This window comes from Trichosurus vulpecula, chromosome 8 (genome assembly GCF_011100635.1).
Source record: "Trichosurus vulpecula isolate mTriVul1 chromosome 8, mTriVul1.pri, whole genome shotgun sequence".
NCBI lineage: Eukaryota > Metazoa > Chordata > Mammalia > Diprotodontia > Phalangeridae > Trichosurus > Trichosurus vulpecula.
In genome coordinates, this window is record NC_050580.1 from 198,543,561 (window position 1) to 198,570,958 (window position 27,398).

Consider the following 27,398-nt stretch of genomic DNA (forward strand, 5'->3'; position numbering starts at 1 on the left):
TAGAATAATTTTACACACACACACACACACACACCCCTATTTGTATCTAATGGTAGCCAGTCTCTGCGGGTGGGGGGGAGGGGAGGGAGAAAAAAGGGGAAAAAAGGAATTTACATGATAACTTTGTTGTATATTTGGAGGAAACAGTAAGTTTTATATGGTAGATTTGAAGTTTCATGTGCAATCATCTTTTTTATTGTACTGTGTTATGGAAATGCTTGTTTTGTTCTGTGAACTGAAAATTAAATAAATAAGAAACGTGTGGTTTGGCAGTGTAAGGCCCTGATGGGCCTGGACTCTCTCAGCAAAGTTCAGTAGTCGATATAAGAATAACTGGCCAGGGGGCAGCTAGGTGGCGCAGTGAGTAGAGCACCAGCCCTGGAGTTCAAATGTGGCCTCAGACACTTGACACACTTACTAGCTGTGTGACCTTGGGCACTTAAGTCACTTAACCCCAATTGCCCTGCCTTCTCCCCTCCAAAAAAAAAAAAAGAATAACTGGCCAATTGAGAAATGAATTCAGAAGATGCTCAAGGCGGAGGTAGCGAGGATAGTACTGCCCTCACGCTAGGAGAATACCAGGTATGAGGTTGGGTGATCCTCTCTTGTGGTCCTGGGGCAATGGTGATCTTGAAGGTTATGCTTGTTGGTCAGTTCATATGAAATGTCATGAAACATCACATGAAATGTCGTGAGGCTACTGGGGGTCTGGTGAAAGAGGTGGGCTATCGTTCAGAAACTCATTCTAGGAACCTGGTAGAAGGATTTGCGTGAGGCTTCATAGCATCATGGATAGAGGGTTGAATGTCGAGTCACCTCTGACACTTACTACCTGTGTGACTATAATTGGGTGAGTGACCTTACTCAGCCTCAGTTATGTCATCTGTGAGATGGGCATAATGTTATAGTAGCTTCCTCACAGGGGTTGTTATGAGGCTTAGATGAGATAATGTACATAAAGTGGGAGTTTTCACCAATGTGGGAGTTTTCACCAATGATCACATTCATTCAATAATATTTATTAATCACCTACTATGTGCAATGTGGTGTTACATGGGCCAGTGGCCAGAAAACTCCCAAATAAGGAGATAAGGATCACAGAGCTAGCAAGCTTAGAGGGCTACACACGTTCTTAGCACTCAGAGGGTGGCATCTCTGGTTAATATGACTTGTATCATAACGGAAAGAATACCAGGCTTGGAGGCAGGAAGATATAAGTTTGAATTCTGCCTCAGATACTTACTAGTTATGTGACCTTGGACAAGCTACCTCACCTCTGTTTGTCTCAGTTTCTTCGTCTGTAAAATGAGTATAACTTACATCCCAGGGTTACTGTGAGAATCAACTCAAAAATCAACTCTATGTACAAAGAACTTTGCAAATCCTAAAGAACTGTATGAATGTTACCCAGCATGATTTCATTCCACAAGGAGTGTTATACCTGGTCATTCACAGGAGCCCTGAGGGGCTGTGGCTGGAACCCCAGATTATTCTTTTGGAACTCCCCACGGGCTCCTTCTCTCAAGGAAAATGCAATTTCTCTTTGAAATGCTGCTGTGCACAGGCAAGATCACAAGTGTGACTGTCTGGGCCTGCTGGATGAACTCAATATAGGGTTTCTGGGCATTAGACAACAAGTTGTCATTACTATTAACCCTCTTATCGTGATCACGTATACAATCAGGGATCACTGTGATCCAATCACCCAGCTACCAGCAAGGTGGTATTCAGCCCATGGCCACAGCAAAGAGCTGAGTTTGTGACTGCTTTGTAGTAGAATAAATCTAAAAGCTTCTTGTTGCCTAAAATAACCTGAATAAAGACATAGAAAGCCAGAGGGCTGGATTCTCCTTATGATTATTATCGCTGTTTGGTTGCTGTTATTAATATCTGTTTACTAGTTCCTGTCCAAGAGGCACCTGGTCTAAATAGATAATGCTGGAAGAGTGGAGGAGGCAGTGTGGTCTAGTGGCTGATTCTGGACTTGGGTGTAAGAAAGATGTGGGTTTGAATCCCACCTCAGCCACTTATTAGATGTGTGATCCTGAGCAAATCACTCAACACCTCTCAGCCTTAGTTTACTCATCTGGAAAACGAAGAATTTAATCTCTAATTTGATCTCTAAGGTCCCTTCTGGCTCTAAATATTTGACCCCATGACATGAGACATGGGCCAGGGTAGGGGAGCATCTGGGTGAGGAGTAGAAATTAGGGAGCAGAGGCTTCCTGGGGATAGTGTGGTCAACAACTTTTCCCGTAAAAGGAAAGACCCTTTGGGATAAGTGGGGGCTCAAGAAATGCTTCCTGGGAGAAATGAGACTTATCTAAGGATCTGATCTGTGGAAGCAAGCTTTACATGAGGGCCCAGTGGGGGTAAAGACTGTGCTCACAGTACACAGGAACACAGAAGAAGGAACTATGTACAGTGAGTAGTAAATATGTTGGGCAGAACTTGAACCTAGGCCCTCCCACCCCAGAATCAGAATCTCTACTGAGCCACAGCTGAGACAAAGGTGTATGCAGCTTGTCTTTCTATCTGGTGACTGTCCTTGAGATGCTGAGGGACCAAAAGCTGCCAGCAATTAGATGATCTCCCCACTCAATGTAAATGTCTTTGGGAAAAGACTGCTATTTCTCCTTGGCCTGGGAGATTTTAATTTTGCTTGTTGAGAGAGCAGAGGAAATGGAAAACTCAGTTGCAGGTGGACAGAAGGCAGTCATGATTGTGAGTGATGGGGGATGGGGGGAGATTGCCCAGGGAAAACCTGAGAGGCCCAGAATGGAAAGGAGCCATGGGAGAAGGTGGTACATTTTGAGATCCATTTCCATGATCGCATTACCATAAAATCATAGAATTAGAGCCAGATCTAAGTGGCCATCTAATCTGGCTTCCACATTTTACAGTTGAGGGAACTGGGGTCTAAAGAGGTTAAAGGACTTGCCCAAAGTCACCTAGAAAGTAAGCGATGGAGTCCAGATTGGAACCCAGGTCCTCTGGGTCCAAATCCTGGGCTCTTGCAATAGTACCACACTGCCTCCTATCTCAAAACCTACATGAGCATAAGAAAAGTATAAAATCGGGGGTTGGGGTAGGCATTTTAAGCTGGGAGATGATGCCCAAATAATTTTTAATATATAATAATGCAGGAATGGGATATGTGTATATACAAATATATATATGTGTGTGTATATATACATATATACATATGCACACATGTATAATATATGTTATAGTATATATATTTAAATATATTGTTATTTAGTCATGTCCAACTTTTTGTGACCCTGTATGAGGTTTTCTTGGCAAAGCCATTCATGCTGGTTTGCCGCTTTCTTTTCCAAGGGTTAAGGCAAACAGAGGTTAAGTGACTTGGCCAGGGTCACAAATCTAGTGTGTCTGAGGTCACATTTGAACTCAGGCCTTCCTGATTCCAGGTCCAGCACTGTATCCACTGAGCCACAAATGTATATGTGTATACACATACACGCATATATCTGTGCATACATACATACATGGTATCATTATACAGTACATATGCTATTATGGTATGTATATTTAATATGCAGATGTAATAACATAATCTCTTAACTGTAGCTCCTCTTACATCTCAGGGGCTGTTGTCAAACAGGAGAAGCACAAGTCATTGACAGAAAGCTGTCAGAGATGGTACAGGGGCTTATTTCCCTAGTCAAAGGGTCCAAATCTCAGGCAATGGGTTCATACTCAGATTAGTTTCAAATTTGTCTCTGTGAGACAAAGGTGAATGGTCACAAACCACACTCCTCTGATCAACCTTAAGCCATTCTCACACAGAGTGACACATCACTCAACTATATTCATGCCTTGAATCCAACAGACTGGAGAGAAAGGAGTGAGGTCTGGGATATAAATAGGCAGCCCGTAACAGGAGGGAACATAAGTTGCTGTTTTATCTCCGGCATGGAGAGCTCAGCATTGAAAGGTTTCCAATTTCAGGCTTTATACTCAGGAGGTGACGTTCCCTGGATATTCGGGTGCTCTCTCGAGCTAAGTGCTCTTGCCCCAGCTGTTGCTAGCTTGACCTGGTGGGGGGGGTAGAACAAAGGAGAGAGTTGGGACACACAATCAGTGGCCATCACCAGAGGCACCCAGATCCCATTCCTGCAGAAACTAAAAATGAGGAAAAAGTCACAGGCGCTGGCCCTGACAGATGCAGGTGTCCCCCATTGGGTACTTGAGTGGCTATCTGCAAAGAGTCAATCTTGTTCCATGAGGGGTTGTAGCACCTACTCTTCCTCAATTTCCTCTGGCCTAGACAAGGACAACACGGGCAGTCAGTGTGATTAGGACGGGCAATGGTTTCTTAATCAGCTTGAGAGAAGAGAGCTCAGCCAAAATGTTGCTCTGCTCTCATTTAATTATCAAAACGATTTCTCTTCTTCTGCCTTCCCTAGGGCTGCATGCCCCAGATTCCCTGGGCCCAGTAATTGCCTCTCTGTTAATAGAAATCATCTGTATTTATTACACAAAGTGTTAGGGCTTGTTCCAGCTCTCCTTGCAGCAAAATAAAAGTGAGTATGAGAAGGCACATTGTTAGATTGATTCCATTGAGTGATGTGACCAAAGACATTTGTTACTACTCCTCTCTTACACTCAATAGTACAAGGGTAGGGAAACCATAAATCTGGGGGCTCAGCGTGAAGAGCATGGCAGGGCATGTGAGACTTGAGCAGGGATCTAGAAATACTAATTTGTGAGCACCTAGAATCCCTACTAGATAAGCCAGGTGGGTAGAGACAGTAGCTGTATTCAAAGGATAGGGAGCCATGGGCTATGTACCCTAGTCCATAGATTAACAGTCTCCATTGGAGTTTGGGCCAGTGTAGCCACACATCATTCTCTGCCAGCTGATGGGCATCTCCAAGCCCAGATGGTGTGGCTTCACACCAGAGATGTGAAAGAACAAAGCAGGAGCTCAGATAAGCTTAGTAGGAATTATACTATCATCAACACCAAAAACTTATAAGTCAGGTAGCAAAAAATCACACATTATTAATGAATGAAAAAGAATTAAAGTATTTAAAAATATTTATGAAACTATTAATTAAAAGTATTTATTAATTTATTATGAATGAAGAAGTATTTGTTAACTGCCTGCTGTGTGCCAAGCAGTATGATAAATGCTGGGGATAGAAAGAGGAAGCAAGTACAAACTTTCCCTTTGAGTTGAGTTCAGTGGTTTGTCCCTGGATGGACAAACATCTGGGTGGGTTTATTCTCATCTTCCAAATGTAACCAAATAAAAAAGAATCTTCCTCATTCCTGTCTGTCTCTGGTGTGGCCTGGAGTGAAGTCCTGAGGTGATCTAGGCCCCTTCCATGGACCAAACCGATCCTTTAGGACAGTGGTATCAAACTCAGTAGAAATGGAAGACACATATTAACTCAGAAAATCATAATATTATCCATGTTTTATTGTATTTTTACTTATTTTGTTAAGTATTTTCCAAATTACATTTTTTTTCCAATTACATTTTAATCTGGTCTCAGCTGGACTCTTTCTGGCTGAACCATGAGTTTGATGCCTCTGTTCTACAAGATGGCCTTTAAGAGGCTAGTTAAACTGCTGAAGGCACCACTTTGGCAAGAGAGATGGGGAAAACCTGAGTTCAAGTCCTGTCTCTGACACATACTAGTGATATGACCCTGGGCAAGTCACTTAACCTCGAAGTGCCCAGGCATCTTTCTAAGACTGTAGCCCTCAGAAATCTTTTAAAAGAGGAGCTTTCTACATTAAGAGTTCCCCCACAAGGATGAAACCACAGGTCCCTACCACCTATAATGACAGTTGTTATTTATCAACCCTACCTTGCCTTCCTCCTTTCACCTCTCCCTAGGCTCAGGGAAGTCCCCGAATTCAGAGCCATCACTACACATTAGGAGGACTTTACTCTCTTGTCCTTCTACTCTCAACCTCTCCTCCAGCCCCAGGCTGCTCAAGATCCTATGACATTCAGGCACTGAGCGGGAAGCCCCAGCCTGGGTTGTATCTGAATCCAACCTGCTGATCAGGTAGGAAGATGACACCACTAGGGCTGCTCAACCCCTTACCTCTATCTACTCACCTTGGGTATTTTTGACTGCTCACAGGGTTTGGAGGCTAACGACTCCAACAAGGCCAACAAGATGGTGGCTAACAACTCCATTCCTTTGGATGAGATGGAGGACCTTACCACCTACCTGCTGTTGCCTCCAAGATCCTCCAGATCTTTCTGTTTGCCTTACCTCTATGTCATGAAATTTCCGAGCATCTTAAACACTTAAGTAATTTAAGGATCTTTGGGCCTTGTCACCCTCCTTGCAACTCTAGGACTTTCAGGCCATTCTAACTGCCCTACCACTAAACTTTCATATGCTGTCTTTCTCAATTAGAGCAGGGACGTCTAGCTTTGTCTGTTTCTATCCCCAGCACCTATCACAGTGCTTGGCATACAGTAGGCCCTTAACAAATACTTTTTGATTCATTAATTCATAATAAATTAACTACTTTTAAATTAATAAACACTTTTATAAATACTTTATTTTTCATTCATTAACTAATGTGTAATGTTTTGCTACCTGACTTATAATATTCTACACAAATTATTTTTGGTATAAATACGTTGGTGTGCACATCTTTTAGACCTGGAGAGTGCAGAAGAGCAAAGCATGCTGCTGCTAGATAAAGAAATATACCTGTGAGTCACATAGCTAATAAGTATTTGAGGTGAGATTAGAACCGTTGGGCCTAAATCCTACCTCAAACATTAACCAGCTGTGACCCTGGGCAAGTCACTTAATCCCTCTGTGCCTCAGTTTCCTCATCTGTAAATTGGGGTGAGTGGACTCCATGGCCTCTAAGGTCCCTTCCAGCTCTAAAATCTGTGGTTCATCAGGGACAAAGGGCTGCTCTTTGAGTTTCTCTGTGTGAGACTTTTCCGGTCCATCATTAAAGACATACATCCCTTCCCTACATTAGTGAAGACATACATCCCTTCAGCTTATTATCCACTTTGCATTTTTTCTTTTTTTTTAAGAGTTTTTATTTTTAGTTTACAGCACTCAGTTCCACATGATTTTGAGTTCCAGATTTTCTTCCCCCCCTCCTCCCCTCTCTCCCCAAGACGGCATGGAATCCGATATATCTTTACACATAACTTCACACTGAACTTATTTACACAATAGTCAAGTTGTAAAGAAGAATTATTACCGATGGAATGAATCAACCACTTTAAGTTTTTAAAGTTGGCTTCTCCTGCCCTGCACAGACTTGGCCCTAGAGCCAGCAACAGAATAAAAGACAGGCAGCAACTGGGAGAGACAGAACAGCCAAGACACACAGGTAGAGAGGGAGAAGACGACCAAGATACTTGGGAGAGAGTATGTGCATCTTTCCAGCTCTCAGTGAGTGACTCTGGCTGCCCAAGTTCATCTCCCAAAGGCCAGATGACATGTGAGTAATTACAGAGGTTTCCTCTGGGCAGAGCCCTCCAAGGCTGCCTTCTCATCTCTCCCTCAAAGATGCCTAATGGAATTAAATGTGACCCCTCTGCAGTTCTACGCAGTGACTTACGCTGCTGTAGTCAATAAAACCCACGCTGGGAAGGAAACAAGATTATGGGTCAGGGAAGAGTGGGCAGTCTGCTGAGCTGCCTCCGATTAGTACCTGTCGCACTCCCTCACACATTACTGCCCTTTTCACTTCCACCAAATTACACATTGCTGCCAGAGTGGAGAGTTGTCTTTAAATTTGTTATTCAGATCGACGGCTTCAAAGGCTCCCAAATTGATGTGGCATCCCCAAAATTATGCAGATGACTGGGTCGGGACGAATTTTCAGAATGAGATACTGTCTTTTGTGGGGGGCATCTGTTACTGAAAAAACTCATGGGTTAGGCCTTGAAGGAGGCACATGTGCTGTCCTTGATGACGGTCAGAAATGCGTGTGTAGGGGGGTGATGGTGCAGGTGGAGAGGGCTGGTCTAACAGGACAGAGACAAGAAGGGTCCTCGCTAACTGCCTTTGAAATGAGTAGCCTGTGAATAAGGATAGTCATAGGCCAAGGGGAAGCTTTACCTTGCAAGGGTGAGGATCGACTCCATAGGTTTCCAAAGTCTGGGCTTTTCTCAAAAAATTTAACTCCGATGTTGCTGGTGTCTGACCACTGGAATAAAGAAAAACAAATTGTTTCTTGAGGCAGATTCACTGTTAAAAGAAATGCTTAGAGGAAGTCATATGCTTCATTTCTTCTTCAAAAAAAAAAAAACTTTAGGGACTTCCCTATGGGAGTTAGGCCATTTCAGAAGTAAAACTGAGCAGCCTGGGCATCCCACTGGTGTTATCCATGGCCCTTACCTTCCCACCAATGAGAAGCACAAGTGTGTTTGTCTAAGAGATAGCCTTCTAAACAAAAGACAATCAATAAAAATGTATATTTTACAACAGATCTCCTTCAATGCTGTGCCTTCTTAGACCCCAAACAGGTTCTGATGCAGCCTAATCCATACATGTTCTGACTCACTTGCTTACCAGCTGTGTGACTTCAAGCAAGCGCCTTAACTTCCATGGGCCTCAGTTTCTTCAGCTGTAAAATGACGGGGCTGGAGTAAATGGCTTCTAAAATTCCCTCAAGTTCTATGTCTATGAGCCTCTTTTTTAGGTGATGTCCATGAAAAGGCGCCTGAAAACAGCCATTAGGATATGATCCAATGTGCCTATGGACAATTCCATAAGGATGGGGTTTTTTTAAGCTGGAGTGTTGATGTTAAAAACCACTGTGATCTTGAGTACAGTCTAGACTAAAAGACATTCTTCCCTAGTGAGGTCAGAATCCCCAGAATGACACTCATGGCATCAGCCAACTCTGGCAGTGGGAACACAAATAAAATAACACAAATACAAGTAACATTTTTTTTGTCTTTGTATCTTTGATTTTGAGCACAGTGCCTGGCAAATGTTGTTGTGGTTGAGTCATTTCAGTTGTATCCAGCTCTTTGTGAACCCATTTGGGGTTTTCTTGGCAAAGATACTGGAGTGACTTGGCCATTTCCTTCTCCTGCTCCTTTTCCAGATGAAGAAACTGGGGCACACAGGGTTAAGTGACTTGACAAGGGTCACACAGCTGGTAAAGTGTCTGAGGCCAGATTTGAACTAAGGTCTTCCTGACTCCAGGTCTGGTGTTCTATCCATTGAGTCACCTGCCAGCCAAACAGTGGTACATAGCAAAGCTTATGTATAGATTTTTTAAAATTTTTATTATTCTTTTAAAAAAATTTAGTTCCAAATTCTCTCCCTTCCTCCTTCCCGCGCACTGCGAAGGCAAGCAATATGATAACAATTATACATGTGAAACCATGCAAAACATATTTCCATATTAGCCCTATCGCAAGAAAAATAAAGCAAGAAAATTATTTTTCAATTTACAATCACAGTTCATCAGTTTCTCCGTCTGGAGGTGGACAGCATTTTTTCATCATGACTCCTCTAGAATTGTCTTGGATCACTGCACTGATCAGAGCAGCTAAGTCTTTCAGTCATTCATCATTACAATATTGCTGTTACTCTGTGTAGTAATCCATTGGTTCTCCTCACCTCATTTTGCATCTGTTCATATAGATCTTCCCATGTTTTTCTGAAACCAACCACCTCATCATCTCCTGTAACACAATAGTACTCTATTCCAATCATATCTCACATCTTATTCAACCATTCCCCAGTTGATGAGCATCCCTGCAATTTCTAGTTCTTTGAGACCACAAAAGAGCTGCTACACACATTTTTTTGTACCTATAGTCCTTTTCCTTTTTCTTTGAGCACTTTGGGGTACAGACCCAGTAGCGATATATTGCTGGGTCAATGGGTAGGTGTGTAATAAATCTTATTGATTGACAGCGTAACAGAACATATTAGAAAACTAAATTTTAATAAGAATAAGATCCTTGTACCACAGGAATTTCTAATGGCTGGTGGGCAGGAAGAAAGCGGTTCATTCTGAAGTTTCTTATCTACCTCAAATAACACAGAAGGTCAATAGATCAATGCTCTGAAATATGCCCAGATTTTGGTAGGATTCTCTTTTGATTAGGGCAGAGGCCATATTCTCTTCTTCAATCAATCAGTCAACGAACAGATGAAGAGCCTATCATGTGTGAGCCACTGTACCACGGGGACTGGGGAGAGGAGGCAATGCAGGAGACAAGAGCAGGGGCTATGTAACTTTTGACTTTGCTCCCTCGGTGCCTGGCACATAGTGAGCCTTTGATAAATGCTTGGTGACTGAGTGATGTAAAGATCTATCAAAAACAAGACAGTCCACGTATGATCAGTGCCAAACGATGTCTCAATTCTGGTCCATCTTCTCCCCAACCCAGGCTATCCTCCACTCAACTGTCGAATGGATCTTCCCAAAGTGATCATATCACTTCCCTATTCAATAAACTAAGTGGCTCCCTAGCACCTCCGGAATCGAAGACAACATCCTTTGCTTGGCATTCAACACATTTTGTAACTTGTTTCCTTCCTACCATTCCATTCTTACTCCTTAATTCCATTTCATGTACTATGCTATCCGGTGGTACTGGCCTCCTTCTGTTCCTAGAACAAGACACTCCATTTCTGGACACTGGCTGTCCCCTATGTCTGGAACTGTCTCCCTCCTCATCTCTGCCTCCTGGCTTTCTTCACATCTCAGTTAAACTCTTACCTTCTACAAGAAGTTTTTCCTGGTTCCCCTAATTGGTTTTGCTGGTTATCTCCAATTCATCCCTTATATATCTGATTATAAATTATCTCCCTCATTAGATTATGAGTTCTTTGAGAGCTTTTGCCTTTCTTTGAATGTCTTAGTGCTTGGCACATAGTAGGTGCTTAATAATGTAGGTTGATTGACTGGCTGAAATGAGTGGTTAAATAATAAGCATTAACAGGACTTTAGAGGAAGGAGCTATCATGGCTTTCTTATATTCCTCACAATATTTAGTACAGTGACACTCACAAAGTAGGTATTCAATTGAAATTGTTTGTTCAACTAAGCTGTTGAGTTATATTATTCGAAACATCAGACTGGGCACCAGAGGGTGCTGGTACACTAGATTCTATTTTTGTGGACTCTCCTTGTGTGATAGATCTCACAGGGTAGAAAATATGGCTGATTAGGACTGAGGCCTTTCTAACAAGCACCCTGCCTATTGTCTGGCTGCTACCACTGACTTTGAAGAATGGTGACTTTGCCAACCTTCCTCCCTACCCCCGATACTGCGTTAATTGGTACCAGTACCAGGGGATTCCCCAACAATGGGCTTCATTTACTGGATCGGTATAGAACTGACCTCAGTGCCTATGACATCTAAAAATACGCATGACTGGTTACACTGTGCTCTGAGTCCCACCAAGCATCACTCGAATCTTGTGTATTTCTATGCTTGTACTTAATATACTTTTGTTGAATTGAGTTTATTTTCTTCCTACATCCAAGTCAAGCTGAGAGCCATCTAAGAGCCTACTTGAAGCTTTGACCTTTAATCCAAGGTCTCATTTCTGTCCCAGCAAAATGAAAGAAGCCACTGTATAGAGGCTGATGAGCAGGAATGAGAAGTGCCATTGGAGAAATATGGTTCTAGGTCCTAGTACACATAGAAGGGTCTAAGGAAAAGAGTAAAGGCCCTTTCTGAGATAGTTGTCTGTAGTGCTCAACACTGAACTTTAAACCACTGAGCGGAGGTTTTTATTTTGAAGGAGATCTAAGCTTAGGACAGTCATTAATACTCTCTCTCTCTTTTTTCTCCATAAATTGTGAGAGGATCCATAGTCCTAGCTCTGGACTGTCAAGGAACTGGGGAGACTCTGAGTATAAGGGAAGGAGGCAACACGGTACAACGGAAAGGGAATTTAGACTCCTAGGATCTGAGTTTCAATCCAGGCTTTGCCGCTTATCTCCTGTGTGACCTTGAACAAAGTCATTTAACCTCTATGGGCTTCAGTTTCCTTATCTGTAAAATGGGGAGGAGAACTAGGTGACCCTCTAAGGTCAGCAGCTCTAGAGAAGAGTGGGTTGCTGGGAAGAGGCAGTCTTTGAAACAAGTAAGCATCCTCTAGGAGACCCAACCACACCTGTCAGTCAGCTCTACCTCAGCCCTCACATCTGGTTATGCAAAAGCCAGCTGTTATAAACTATTAACAAAATGAAATGGTACAAGGTTGCCCATAACTCTTCTCTTTCCTTTTAAACTTTCCTCTTCTCTTCTTTTCATCATATATATGTTTATGTGATATATCATATATATGTATATATATATGTCTTTTCCCCCTTTCTTCCTTTCTCTATCCTTTCTTTTCCCTCTCCCTGTCTTTACTTCTGCATCTCCATTTCTCTTAGCCAAGTTCACAGATCAGTCCCTCTCTACTCTTTTCCCCCCAAAACAATCCTAAACAAAACCCGAACACAATCTCTTGCTCAGACCCCAAATGAAAACAGATTTCAAATTTTGTGCTGGGGAAAGCACTTACTAAGTCTATGGTATATTAAAGAGTGTTGATGTTGCAATCAAAGTTCATCCCAGCTCCCCCATTTTGCTACCTGTGTGACTTTGGGCTATTTACTCAGGGTCTCTAGTTCTCAGTTACCTCACCTGCAAAATGAGGGTGTGGGACTAGGGCTATTAGGTACCTTTTAACACTAAGCCTATGACCCTATGTAAAGTTTCAAGATAAGTCATGAAGAGAAGATGGCTGTTAACCAGTGTTTATATCTCTGGGCAGCCTGGAAGAGAACAACACTTACTACAGGGTGATAAAATCAGCTCTAGTTAGCTCAGTCACAGTGTCTTGGGCCATGACCACATATGCTACACACCTGAGTTCAGTTTTGTGGATCTCAGCAATTTTCCTCTCCAGCTTCTCTGAGTGTTTAGGGAAAAACTGGAACTTGGAACTGTAGCCCTCTGGATGCTTCCCTGGGTCATAATCCCCAATCTCAGCTTCAAAAACAAACAGAATGGAGACATAATGGGGAAGGAGAAGGGAGAGACAAGAGAATCATCAGTCTGAAATGGAAGAGAAAGTAGCAAAGGAACTAAATATCAAGCAACCAGGACAAAACACTGATGATGAAAGCACAAATGAGATTAATAAACAACAATGGCTCCCAAACACAGCTCAGGGTCTGACAGGGAAAGGAAGAAGGGAGAACCGAAGGTGCTGGCCTGCTGCCTTTCATTAGCAGTGCAGAACTTTCATGCTCAGATCTGTTAAGTGGACTGCCAGCAGAGACAAGACTCTATTTTGAGATCCAAAGCAACATATAAGTTAATAAATGAGCTGAAATTCAACCTCGGAACCCAAGTGTTGGTATAAGTCAAATAAAATTAAATGAACCCTTGTTGAGCACCTACTGTGCGTAAAGTAGAGCTGACTGAATGTTCAAGGAGAAAGTAATAACAGTAGATTAGAAAGGTCCAAGTGCTAATACTGAGTTCTCCATTGTCTCAATTGTGCTTTCTCTTCCAATAACTGGAAGGGTTTGAGAGAATCCAACTTTATTATCACTAAGATCAGTCTGATCCGATTGTCTGTGGAGCCCTTTGGGGGTGGGGATGGGCAATGACACTTCCTGCAAAATGCTCTTGAATTATTACTCTCTGTCCAACACCCCCTCCACGAATTACTGTTGGATGGGAGAGAGGCTGAGTTTGCCAGACAACCTCTTTCTTAACTACTCTGGAGACAGCAAGCAGCAATGGATGCTGAAAAGAGGAGGTGGTGGATATTTTTCAGCTGCATTAGGATTGTTTCCTCTCTTGATAGGCTAGAACTTTGGGTCCAATCTAATAAGATGAAATTTAATAGGGATAAATGTACAAATATGACATTTGGGTTCAAGAAAGGAACTTCCTAAGTAGAAGATGGGGGAGGTGTGGCTGGAAAGCCGCTCCTATGGAAAAAAGATCTGGGGGTTTTAGTAGGCTTACTATGAGGAAACAGTATGATATGAAAGTTAATGCAAGCTTAGGCTGTTAAGAGAGGTATAACGTCTCGAAATAAGGTGCTAATCCTCTGTCCTGGTCAGACCACATCCTGGGTATTTTGTTCAGTTCTGAGTACCATATTTTAGGGAAGACAATAAGCCTAAGAGAAATCCAGAGGAGGGAAATCAGGATAGTTGAAAGGGCTTGAATTCATGCCATAATTGGAATAAACAAGTGATGTTTATATTGAGGATGTTAAGACTTGGGGTGGGGGGAGGGGGGCAGGAAATGACAGCTGTCTTTAAACATGCAAAGAGCTATCATTAAAATTGTTCTTCTTAGCTCCTAAGGGCAGGACTAGGAATGATGTGATTACAAAGAGGCAAATTTATTTGATCTGGAGAAAAACAATTATGAGTTATCCAAAACCAGAACAGGCTTCCTTAGGAGATAGCGGTACTTGAAGACTTTGAGGAAATGATGACTTGTCATGTGTCTTGTAGAGGCTCCTTTTTTAGATATAGGTTAGATTAGATATTCTTTCAAGTCCCTTCTAACCCTGAAATTCTGTGGTTCTGAAGGCAATTTTTTCCAGGCCCCTGTTGTCTGGGAAGTAAGAGCTCAGAATTACACCAGAAATTCAGAATAGAAAGTAAAGCCAATTTATCCTCTTGGATCCAAACAGAACCTAAATTTCTGGGTTTGGTCGCATTTTCACCGCATATTCATATATGGTGAAATTGTGGCCATTTAGCAAAAGAGATCCCTCTTTTGGATAAATCTTTTAGGGCTGAAACTTCTACTCAATCATGAACTACTAGGTTCTTTAAATGCTAAAAGTAGAAAGCATCAATATTGAGCAAGAGTGACTTTTCTTAGAGGAGAAATATTTAAAGATGAACATAAGTGCCAATATAAATAAAACGTTTTAAAATAACATCTAGGCTAGGGTAGGCTCTCTGTCCTCAAAATTTAAGACAGCTCTGGGTGCACAGGGAGTATGAGTAAGCAGCCTGCCTGATGACATCATGGTCTGAGAAATTTCCCTAGGGGTTTCTGAAAAGAGTCCCAATTAGGCCTCAGTATTTCCTAGGAAGTCAAGACCATTGGACAGGACTGCCCTTTCTGTCTGTGTGATCTATATCTCTCTGGTTGCATGCCAGGGAGGCCACAGTCTTTTGTGAGTGAAGTCATCCAGAATTACCTCAGGAGGCAGATTCTGAGAGTCTAAAATGTTGAATTCATCCATTAATTAAAAATCCAGTTTTTCTGGTGAAAACTTTAATGATATGGCTCTAGTGGTCAGTGTAGAGGAAATTATGGAGGACTCATTCAGGTCTAGGGCCTGAGAGAAGCCTGTTCAGCTCTACTTTGCTTAGTGTGACCTGGATCCAGGGTACTCTGGGTCAGAGAGAAGAAATGAAAAGTTTGCATCAAAAGTTAATATTCTTATTCTCCTCAAGAAAAGTTAATTTCAGAAATCCCTGTGTGCACTCCCAAGTGTTGGCTTTCAGGCTGTGAAAGATGTTTTTCACCAAATAATATTTTCAACTTTGAACACTCGTCTAAAGGGAAGAGGTCTCTTCAGTGAGTTCTGGATTCAGGGCTACCATAAATTTCAGAGGATGGGGCTGGATAGCAGGAAAGAGTGGTTCAGGCTAATTCTCTGGTGTTTTAATGACTTCATTCTATCAGGATGGCACATTGGAAAGAAAGGGTGCTAGACCTGTAGTAAGAAGACCTGGGTTTGAATTCCAGCTCTGTCACTTACTGGCTGTGTGGCCTTGGGCAAGTCACAGCCTCCCAGAGCCCCGGTTTCCTCATTTGCAAAATGTGCAAGTTGGACCAGATGGTTTCTCAGGTCCCTTCCAGCTCTAAATCTATGAAACTATGATCTAAAGGCAGGGGGCCAACTTCCTAAAAGAGAAGCAGAAAAACCTAATGAGATCAATGGGAACAGGGCTTTTGGTCAAGTTTATGTCACAGTATCCAACGCTTTCTGAGATGGACTCTTTAATGGATCCCGGTAAAAAATATCCTAACCCAGGACCTGTTTGGGGTTAGACTCCATCTGTATTCATGAAGCAATGATCTGTTGTAACTGAAATAATATAATCAGTACTTAGCATGAAAAGCAAATTTATCCTGTCAAAAAGCATTACCTTGAAGTATATAGGCTGCTAGCAAAGCAGCATCCGATGTCTTACAGAGGAGGCGGCCATGGTAGAGATCTCTTTTGATCTGTAGGAAGACTAAATACCTGGAGAGGAAATGAAGAATGAGCTATAAAGGATTTCTTTGATTGGTTTAAAGACATAAAATGTATAATTCAAGACAACCAAAATCTCTGTCAGAATATTTTCACTTCACTTAAGAGAAAACTTTAAAAACATCTCACCCCGCCCTCACCAAAAAAAAAAAATACAGCTCCCATCTCCATGGAGTCTGTTTCATGTACTTGGCCCTGATCTGACTTATGGATCAATTTAAAACAACCTGTCAGTACCTCTCAGTAGCAGAGTACTTGAAAAAGATATTGCTTTTCCAATGTACAGCAACTAATTCCCCACTTAGTCTGAAGTGAGGGGATCTCAGCCAATCCAGTGCCAAGAGGGGAAAACTGCCCTTGGAGAGGTGTAGTTTCAGGGCTCTCTTTTATTCCAAGCTGTAAATTATGTTGCTTATGAAGACTTAGGAAGGTGAGAGCAGGGATAAGCCATCTCCAAAAGGATTTCAGACCTGATTGACCATGAGTCCTCTAAAAACCACAAATAAACTTCGGGACATTTACCCACGTGGGAGCAACACACCTCTGTCCACATGGAAATGCTCAAAGGGTTGGCATAAAGCTTGACAGAAGGCAGAGCCAAAGGAAACCTGACAGTTAACCAGAAACACATAGGTAGCACCAGTTCAACTACAGAGACGAGACATTACACCTCAGGGGGAAGCCATCACGTCAGGTATAATGGATCTCCAGGTATAGGAGCTGTCAGTGTATGCTGTCAGTTCCAGGAGAAAGTGGTTCATTGGAAAGAAGGTTGGATTTAGAGTCAGAAGACTTTGGTTTGAATCTAAACCCTGCCACTCTGATACCTAGATGATGGGGGTAGACAGTGGCTCAGCAGATAGAGCATTGGGCCTGGAGTTAGGAAGATCTGAGTTCAAATCCAGCCTCAGATACTTCCTAGCTGTGTGACCCTGGGCAAGTCACTTAACCTCTGATTACCTGATAAAATGAATCCACTAGAGAAGGAAATGACAAATCACTCCAGTATCTTTGTCAAGAAAACTCCCAAAGGGGTCACAAAGGATGGACATGATTGAAACAACTGAACAACAACATGATGTTGGGTGAGTTATTCAACCTTCCTAGGCTTTAGTCCCTTCACCTAGGATTGTACTAGAAAACTTCTAAGGTCACTTTCAATTCTGGATCCATGATCCTATTTAAAATTTCACAGGCTCATTGGGAAGAAACCCAAGCCATAAACACGAAAAGATAGCCATTTAAAACAGGCTCATCCAAACCTTTACAGACTGTAGCTGTGTGGATATGTGCCCACTGCCTCCGCCCCACTCTCCTAATGAGCACAAAGCCACCCCCCTGGGTCCCAGATCATAGGCTTTGATGTCAGGACATATGAAAGGTTGGTAGGTCCCTGGGAGAGGAACGGGAGTCTCATACAAATTTCTTGGATTTCATCGCTTGAATTAAACAGAAACAGGGCTGACATTTTGCACAATTCCACGGACGACATCTTGAGGGACAAAGAATCCAGTCTTTAATGTCTCTGGTAATTGTGGCTTATAGTTTTAGTGTAACCTGTTCATCCACAGGAAAAATGTCCAGGAGGAAGAGTTACTTAGTTATTGAAGTTACTGGGGAAAACTGGGTAAGAGCCTGGAAACCCTGGATCCCTCAGATTTCAAGAAATCAATGAAGGGAGATGAAAGGAATAGGTGGCTGTGCCTTGGACAACTTCATGGTCTTGCCAGACTCTTCAAATGGAGCTATTCAAGCCTCAGACCCTGCTCTTTACTCTCCAACTTCTCAGTATTATGTATCTTCCAACCTTTGGCTTTCTAAAAGTACAAATGGAGCATAGCACCCCCTTACGCAGAAGATCAGAGACTGAGAGCTGGAAGAGACTTCGGACGTTATCAAGTCTAACCCCCTCATCTCACAGATGGGGGAATTGAGACTTGTTCAAGGTCACACAAGAAATAAGTATTGGAAGTAGAATTTAAACCCTGATCCTCTGTCTTTGAAGCCAAACGCTTTTTCCCACTGTATCCCATATCGATAAATGTTCATTAAGTTCTGACTATATTCAAGACCTTGTGCTCAACAGAGACATTATCTGACAACTATACAATCCTTTAAGATTTGGGAAACATTTCCCACCAAGGGGCAGGATTTGAACCCAGAGTCAAATCCCAGTCTCCCGAGTGAAAGGCAAGGATGATGGGGGTAGGAATGGGGGAGGGAGGGGAAGCAATTATTAAACACCTACTATCTGTCAGATACTGGTATTAAGTACATCACAAATATCTTATTTTATCCTCACAACAACCCTGGGAAGTAGATGCTGTTATCACCCCCATTTTATAGACGAGGAGATCGGGGCAGGCAGAGCCCACAGTCACAGTGTTTGAGACTGGATTTGAGTTTAGGTCTTCCTGCCTGTAAGTCTAGCACTGTATCCACTGCACCATCTGACTTGTGGAAGATTCCAAAACCAACCTGCTAGGGTAACTAGCTGCTTTCTAGACTTCTGGGGACTGGTAAGGCAGGGGTAGTCACTGTGGTCAAGGTCAGGACATCACAGCCTGACCCCCATTCCCAGGCAAGAATGGTTCAGGGGTCCCCCAATATTCCCTGTAACTAATAATTTAGAAAAGTCTCCTGTTACCCTAGGGACCCCTCCTCCCCACCCCCAGAAGACAGTCCAGCTGGCCCTATAGAAAAGCTGGACAGGAGAAAAGGAGATAAATCTAGAGCTACAGTCCTTAAGTACTGGCTCAGCACTGCTGACATTAGTTTACACTACCCAAACTAGTAATAGTGAGTCAGCTCTGGGGCTGAATCACAAAAACATAGAATTCTAGAGCTGGAAAAGACCTCAGAGATTATCCAGACCAACTCCTTCATTTTACAGGTGAGAAAACTGAGGCCCAGTGATTTTAAGTAACTTACCCAAGGTCACATAGCTAGTTAGTGAGAGGTGGGATGGATAGAGCCCCTAACTCCCGCCCCTGGAAAATGAAACCCACAGAGGTTGAAGTGACTTTCCTAGGGCGACAAAGTCAGCTAGTGGCAGAATCAGGACTAGAACCTAGGACATCAGGCTTCCAGCCCTTTATCCAATATGCTTATTCACATATGGAAAAAATTCTCACAGTAGGGAAAGACAGGTACTAAATTAGTCAGGTATCATCAAGGAGAAGCCCTTAAGTGGTCCAAGATAGAATGTAGCATTAATAGATCAGGTTTTTTATAGTACTGTATGTTTTATAGAATGCTTTCTCTATAACAAGGCTGTTAGGTAAACGGTCTAAGTATTATCCTCATCTTCCTTATTTCTCACCTGTATTTGGAACTTCTCTAACTTTTCCACCATGCCTTTGGGTACCTTCCCTCTCCCCTACTTTTTAGCTTCCTTTTGTATGTTGTCTTCTTTTAGATTGTAAACTCCTTGAGGGCAGGGACTGTTTTTTTTTATTTGCCTCCCTAGCATTTAGCAGATTGCCTAGCACACAGTAGATGTTAACAAATGCTTATTGATCAATTGATCAATTTCACAGCTGAGTAAAGGAAGCCTCAAAGAGGTGATCTTTATAAAGAAACTGACAGTCAGAGAGCCCAACAAGGCAGAAGTCTTTATTAAAACACATCCTGATTTTGTCTGGTTTTCAGCTTCAGACAGCTTTCATATCATTTCTAGTTTTTGTTCTAAAGCTAATTTAGCTCCAAACCTATGGAAATATGAATACATAGTATTAGCTCAGGCTATGGGGCCAGAAAACCAGGGAAGGGAAAATTGTATTTTTTAATGCAAGATAATTTTCCAAAGTAGTTAGATGCTGATGCACAGCTTTTGCCTAGCAGTTGCTTCTTTAATTAATTCAAACATTAAGCACCTACTATGTGTAAGAAACTGTGGTAGGTGCTGGAGATATTTTTTGTTCCTACCTAAGATTTCACTGGTGTAAGGAAGTTCCAATAGGGAAATTCCCTTTAACAAGGCAGGTCTATGACTATTCTTCAAGTTGCTTAGGGTACTGTAAAGTTAAGTGGACCTCTTTTTCCCTCTTTTTTCCTTCTTCCCATCTCTTTTTCCCTTTTAATATATCCTTTGATCTTGGTCTTCACTGGGAAGGAGAATGGAACACCTTGGATGTCATCTGGCCCTCCTTGTTATGAACCTTTCCCAAAAACCTTTTTGTTGTTGTTTAGCTGTTTTCACGCCTGTTGGATTCCTTGTGACCGCATTTGTTTTTTGTTTTTTTTTTTTGGCAAAGATAATGGAGTAGTTTGCCATTTTCCTCTCCAGTTCCTTTTACAGTCGAGGAAACTGAGGCAACCAGGGTTAGGTGACTTGCCCCTGATCAGACAGCTAGTAAGGGTCTGAGGCTGGATTTGAACTCAGATCCTCCTGACTCCAGGGCCGCCACTCTGTGCCACCTAGCCGCCCTCCCCTTTACTACACCTATAGTCACTGATAAAGAGTTAAATTTGGTGCATTTTTCTCTCTATCTTCTGTGGCACAGACAGGGAACTCTATTTATTACTTTAAAAATGAAAAAGAAGATTAATCAGGGCTTGGCAACTAAATTTATCACCTGGGAAGAGTCCAAGTGCTAAAATAAAAAGTAACTCTCCACTCCCCCACTTCATCCCTTCTCAGATGGGTTTTATAAGTCTGTTCGGTAATGAAGTAGGAAGGGGGTGGGAATTCAACACTAATATCCCCAGAGGAAATCACACTGACAGCTGTATTGGTTCAACAGCCAAGCTGTTAGGGTAGCAGGGATGTTGAGTAAAGCTGGTACCCACTTTTGTTCCTATCAGCAGTGACTTGAAAGGAGAGGAAAGAACCTGTTAGTCCTAAGGCCTGGGCTAAGAGACCAGAGGAGGAATAGACAACAAGAATTAAAACGAGACCCCATCTCTCACTAGACTCTTGGTCTCCCTCCTCTCTCAAGTCTCTCTCCTCTCCAATTCCTAATGGACATAGCTGCCAAAGGGATATTCCTACAGCACAGTTCTGACTGTGTCATTTCCTTGAAACTCCAGTTGCCTCTAGGATCTAATACAAATTGCTTTGGTTTGTACTTAGAGCCCTTAATTATCTGGCTTCTGCCTACCTTTCCAAATTTATTCTATATTACTATCCACACACACACACTACAGAACCAGTCAACGGGGCTACCTGTTCATACAACATTCTAAATCTAAACTCTTCTCCCTGTGCCTTTTTGCAGGCTGGCCCATGCCTTGAATGCGCTCCCTTCCTCACCTCTGACGCTTTGAATACCTAGATTTCTTAAAAGCTCAGCTCAAGTGTCATCTCCTGCATTGAAATAATAGTAGATAGCATTTATGTATTGGTTTAAGGTTTACAGAATGCTATATATATACACACATACATACATACACATATACATACATATGCATATATAGACATACATATATATAATTATATACATACATACATACACACACACACATTCTGGGTAGCTAGGGAGGCAGTGGATAGCGCGGCAGGTCTGGAGTCAGGAAGACTCATCTTCATGAGTTCAAATCTGGTCTCAGACACTTACTAGCTGTGTGATCCTGGCCAAGTCACTTAACCCTGTTTGCTTCAATTTCCTCATCTGTAGAAGAAGCTGGAGAAGGAAATGGTAAGCCACTCTACTGTCTTTGCCAAGAAAACCCCAAATGGGTTCACAAAGAGCCACAGAGGACTGAAGAACGATTAAACAACAACATACTCATATCAGTCAGTCAACTAGCATTCATTATTATTTGGGCACCAGGTACATGTAAAAAGATCAACCCTCCCCCCTCCCCTCAAGGAGCTCACAGTTTAATTGGGGAGACAACATCCAAACAACTGTGAACAAACCAGATCCGTTTAGTGGGGACTTGAAGGAAGCCAGGTAAGCCAGGAGTAAAGATGAGGAAGAACAGAGCTCCAGGCATGAAGAACAGCTAGTGAAAATTCTTAGAATCAGGAGATGGAGTTTGATGAACAGCAAAGAGGGCACTGTCACCCATCACAGAATAGGTAGAGGGGTATAAGGTATGAGAAGACTGGAAAAGTAGGAAGGGACAAAGTTATGAATGTTCTCTCATTTGATCTTCACAACAACTTTGTAAATTAGGTGCTATTACTAACCCAATTTTACAAAAAAGGAAATGGAGGTTGAGAGCATAAATATCCTCTTGTCCAGGGTTCCATAGCTAATAAGTGTCTGGGACAGGATTTGAACTCAAATCTTCCTGACTCTGAATCCTTAGTTCTTCCCGCTATGCCACCAAACTGTCTACTGTATCAGCTGTCTTTTTCTTCCACAAAAAGCCTTTCTCCGTCCCCCAGGTGATACTTCCCCCCAAACCCTACCCCACAACTTGTATTTACCGTGTGCATGTATGCATACACACAAATATACATGTATACACATATGTATCGGTATTTACACCATATATATAGTCCTTCCTGTGTGCTCTCAATCTCAATATATGTCTATATGCTGTTTCTTCCATAGAATATAAGCTCCTTGAAGGCAGGGATTTAATTTTTGTCTTTGTATCCCAAAAGCCTACCCATAACCTGGCACATAGTCGGTACTAAATAGATGATTGATTAATTGTTCTGGTCATTTACCTATTGAAAGGTTTCTTCCCAACTCCCCAAATGCTAGTTGCCCAGCCTTTAAGATTCTATGTAGCTAATTCTTGGAAAAGAAATGCCTTAGGGGCAACTAGGTGGTATAGTGCATTATCGCCCCGGAGTCAGGAAGACCCGAGTCCAAATACAGCTTCAGACATTTGACATTTACTAGCTGTGTGACCCTGAGCAAGTCACCTAACCCCAATTGCCACCCCCACCACCCAAAGAAAAGAAGTGTCTTTCCTCGATAAACATTATACAAGGGAGAAAATATACAAGGCACCGTGAGGCTAATCCTGATTGGTAGTTTCTGCTTAATAGTTAAGGTTTGTATCAGTCAGTCAGTATTTATTGAGCCCTTTATTAAAGACCCAGCCCAAGTTCAATTATCTTCTGTGCAGCCTTCTCTGAAGACCCTAGCATAGAGATCTCTCTTTCATTTGAATTCCAAAGCACTTACTGTCTGTACTACCCATTTGAGGTGGAACTTGGGCTGCCTGCCATATGTTGGCAATGGTATTTGTATGTGGATGTTTCCTCCACTCTGAACTCCTTAAGGTCAGGAAGTGTATGTTCTACCTCTTTTCATCCATATCCCCAACAGAATGGCTTGCAGAATGGACCCCCCCCCTTCCCCATTTATGTTGGTTCATGATATGGATGTTTTCCCAGTAAAGCTAAAAATAAATATTAATAAATCCACAAAGTTCTGCTCCCTAGTAGAAAGTCTCCATTGTAAGAAACAGGGGCTGGAAGAGCCCTCCTCCCCACTCCCTTGGCTTACCTGGGGGAACTATCAAGCTGTACTTTGCAGGGAGCAGGCAGTGACATCATGCTGGTTTCTATGGCTGTTCTGGAAGGAGCTTGGTGGGACAGAGTATGGTCAGATGAGAGACTGGACTGCTTTTCTGCTTACTCTAAGAGAGGCTTTATGAGTAGCCTGCTTGCAGCATTCCTACCCCAACTTTCTGGTCATTTACCTGTTATGTTTTAGGGAATGATGGAGCAGAAGAGGAAGGGAGTAGAGAGCGAAGAGAATGGACTAAAGCTTCAGCAGCTGTCAAATATGGTCTGGCATTTCGGTAAGTTTCTCTTAAAAATTATTTTTAGGGGCAGCTAGGTGGTGCAGTGAGTAGGGCACCAGCCCTGGAGTCAGGAGGACCTGAGCTCAAATCCAGCCTCAGACACTTGACACACTTACTAGCTGTGTGACCTTGGGCAAGTCACTTAACCCCAATTGCCCTGCCCTCCCCTCTCCAAAAAAAACCAACCCAAACCACAAAAAAATCATTTTTACTAATGCCTTTTGCTTTTAAGATCATATCCATTTCTGAATAGATCCCTCCCCACCCCCTCCAACTAGTAAGCCATTCCTAGTAACCAGGAAGTATAAAACAAAGCAGAAAAATAGCAGTTAAGCAAACCCAACTTGGACATCAAACCCATCTGACAGTCCATGCAGTATTTATTCCACACCCAGAGTCCCTCTACAACTGTGATGAAGAGAGTTAAGCAACTGCTCTTATGCCCAAGTGGGTGCAAAGTAAAATGACCAAATGGGCTTTGCTTTATTTTGAAGTAGGCATCTGTGGTCTCACCTAAGATGTCTAAAGGTCCATGCTACCGACTGCTTCCATTAAGCCAACCAGATAGGGTGGATGCCCAAATGTAAGACCAAACAATAATAATTAATAATGATAACAGCAAGTAGCATTCATATAGCACCCATACCAACCCTGGGAGGGAGGATTATTATCCCCATTTTACGGATGGGGAAACTGAGGTAGAGGGGAAGTCATTTGCTCAGGATCACACAGCTACGAAGCTGAATTTGAACTCAGATCTTCCTGACTCCAGATCCGATACTCCATCCACTGTGTCATCTAGCTGCCCATACATCAATTAATGTTGGTTTTTAAGTTCAAATCAAATTGCTGATTCCCATTGTAAAGTTGTCCTTTCCAGGCAGAAGGAGGAGAGCAGGTAATTTTCCCCCTCCTTTTTAGACTAAAATGTTACAATGGAGATACTTTCGCAGAATAATGTACTTTTATCACTGAATCAGGAGCCTTTGAGGTTAACTAGTTCAATTTCTCACCCCATGTAGGAATGCCATCTATAGAATTCTTTTTTAATTAATTACTGTTTTTAGTTTACAAAACTCGGTTCCACAAGTTTTTTGAGTTGCAAATTTTCTCCCCCTCCCTCTCCTCTCCCCTTTCCCCCCCAAAACGGCATGTAATCTGATATAGGTTCTACGTATACCTTCACATTAAACTTCTTTTCCCAATAATCAAATTATAAAGAAGAATTACAATCAATGAAATGAACCATGAGAAAAATGTAACAAAACCAAAAATAAAATGAAATTTTGAAAAAAGAGAGCAGATAGTTTGCTGCAATCTGCATTCGGATTCTGTAATTCTTTCTCTGAATGTGGATAGTCTTTTCCATCATGAGTCTTTTGGAGCTGTCTTAGACCTTTGCATTGTTGAGAAGAGCCAAGTCTATCAAAGTTAGTCATCACAGAAGCAATGTGACTGTGGTTGTGTACAGCGTTCTCCTGGTTCTGCTCCCTTCACTCATCATCAGATCATGTAAGACTCTCCAGGTTCTTATGAAGTCCATCTGCTCCTCATTTCTTATAGCACAACAGTATTCCATTACATTCATAAACCACAATTTGTTTAGCCATTCTCCAATTCATGGGCATCTCTTTGATTTCCAATTCTTTGACACCACAAAAAGGGCTGCTATAAATATTTTTGTACATAGAAGTCCTTTTCTTCCTTGTATGATCTCTTTGGGATACAGCCCTAGAAGCAGTATTGCTGGGTCAAAGGGTATGCACATTTTTATAGCCCTTTCAGCATTGTTTCAATTTGCTCTCCAGAATGGTTGGACCAGTTCACAACTCCACCAACAATGCAATAGTGTTCCAATTTTCCCACATCTTCTCCAGCATTTATCATTTTTCTGTTTTGACATAGCATTCTTGATAAATGCTCATCTAGCCCCAATTTCCAATGAGCTCCAATTTCCAAATTAGTAAAATAGGGCAGCTAAGGTGGCACAGTGGATACAGTTCAAGGCCTGGAGTCAGAAAGACTCATCTTCCTGAATTCAAATATAGCCTCACACACTTATTAGCTGTGTGACCCTGGACAAGTCACTTAACCTTGCTTGTCTTCAGTTGGCTCATTTGTAAAATGAGCTGGAGAAGGAAATGGTGAAACCACTCTAGTATCTTTGCCAAGAAAACCCCTAAAGGGGTCACAAAGAGTTGAACACAATTGAAACTACTGAACAAAAACAAAAATATGGATAATAATTTCCACTCCTTATTTCATGGGGTCATTATACTGAAAGCACTTTTATAAACTGAAGAGCACCATGTAAATGTGAGCTATTTTATTATTGTCATTCAGGATACTATACTTCTATTCATTAAAAGAGACAATGGATTCAAAGCATTTTCCAAACCTTAAAAAGCTATGTAAATGCTCGCTATTATTATTATTATCATAATGCATTTCAAGATCTAGTGCTTGTAGTCAGCTAAAATTCCTGTCTTTTTCATATGAGCTGCCATCAACCTCCTTTATCCTGTATTTTTTATTTGATTGCAAGACTTTATACTTATTCCTATTAAATTTCATCTTGTTTAGCTTAGACCTATTACTGCAGCCTGACAAGACCTTGATTCTGTCATCCCATATATTAGCTCTCTCTCCCAGTTTTATGTCATTAACAAATGTCTTCAGCCAAATAATTGATTAAAATATGGGACCAAGGACGGAACTCTGCAGCATGACACAAGAAGGCTGCTTTCCATTTGACAATGAACAATTTGCCAAGGTACAGTGGATAGAGTGCTGGGCCTGAAGTTAGGAAGACCTGAGTTCAAATTCCACCTCAGATACTCAATAGCTGCATGACCCTGGGCAAATCACTTTACCTCTACCTCAGTTTCCTCATCTGTAATGGGCACAATACAGCTCATGGTTGTGGTACGTGCCATATAAATATTAGCTATTATTATTGTTTAGTCTTGTATTTGGGCAGCCAGGTGGCACAGTGAGTTTAAATCTGGCCTCAGATGCTAGCTGTGTGACCCTGGGTAAGTCACTTAACCCTGTTTGCCTCAGTTTCCTCATCTGCAAAATGAACTCGAGAAGGAAATGGCAAACCACTCTAGCATCTCTGCCAAAAAAACCAAAACCAAACAAACCCCAAATGGAGTCACAAAGAGACAGACACGACTGACTGACTAATCAACAAACAAACAAGCCTTGTACTTGGACATCCACCTCGAATCCTATCTGATTGGCTTCATGGAAGCAATCTATTGTCAGCTGACAAAGACTCTTGGGGTATGGTGGTTTGACTGCGGTCCGAGCACAAGCTGTGCCAGGGGGAGAGAGAGATAGCAGGTTTCACTGGGGCTCGCTCATGACTAATTGTCAGAGATAGTGTCTTTTGGGCTGGAGAAATGGTCTTAGGATTGGGGTCCTAGTTCA

General features: G+C 42.1%; 1 protein-coding gene across 4 annotated transcripts in view; it reads right to left on the reverse strand.

The window, feature by feature from the left end:
• The window catches only part of FRMD5 (FERM domain containing 5), a 373,795-nt gene that overhangs the window by 33,658 nt on the left and 312,739 nt on the right, over nt 1-27,398 (reverse strand). For all 4 annotated transcript variants that reach the window (XM_036735288.1, XM_036735286.1, XM_036735287.1 and 1 more), the window contains 3 exons: nt 16,141-16,238; nt 12,868-12,991; nt 8,094-8,181 (listed from right to left, as the gene is read on the reverse strand). In XM_036735288.1, coding sequence (XP_036591183.1) covers nt 8,094-8,181; nt 12,868-12,991; nt 16,141-16,238 — 310 coding nt within the window. The remainder of the gene's footprint in view (nt 1-8,093; nt 8,182-12,867; nt 12,992-16,140; nt 16,239-27,398) is intronic.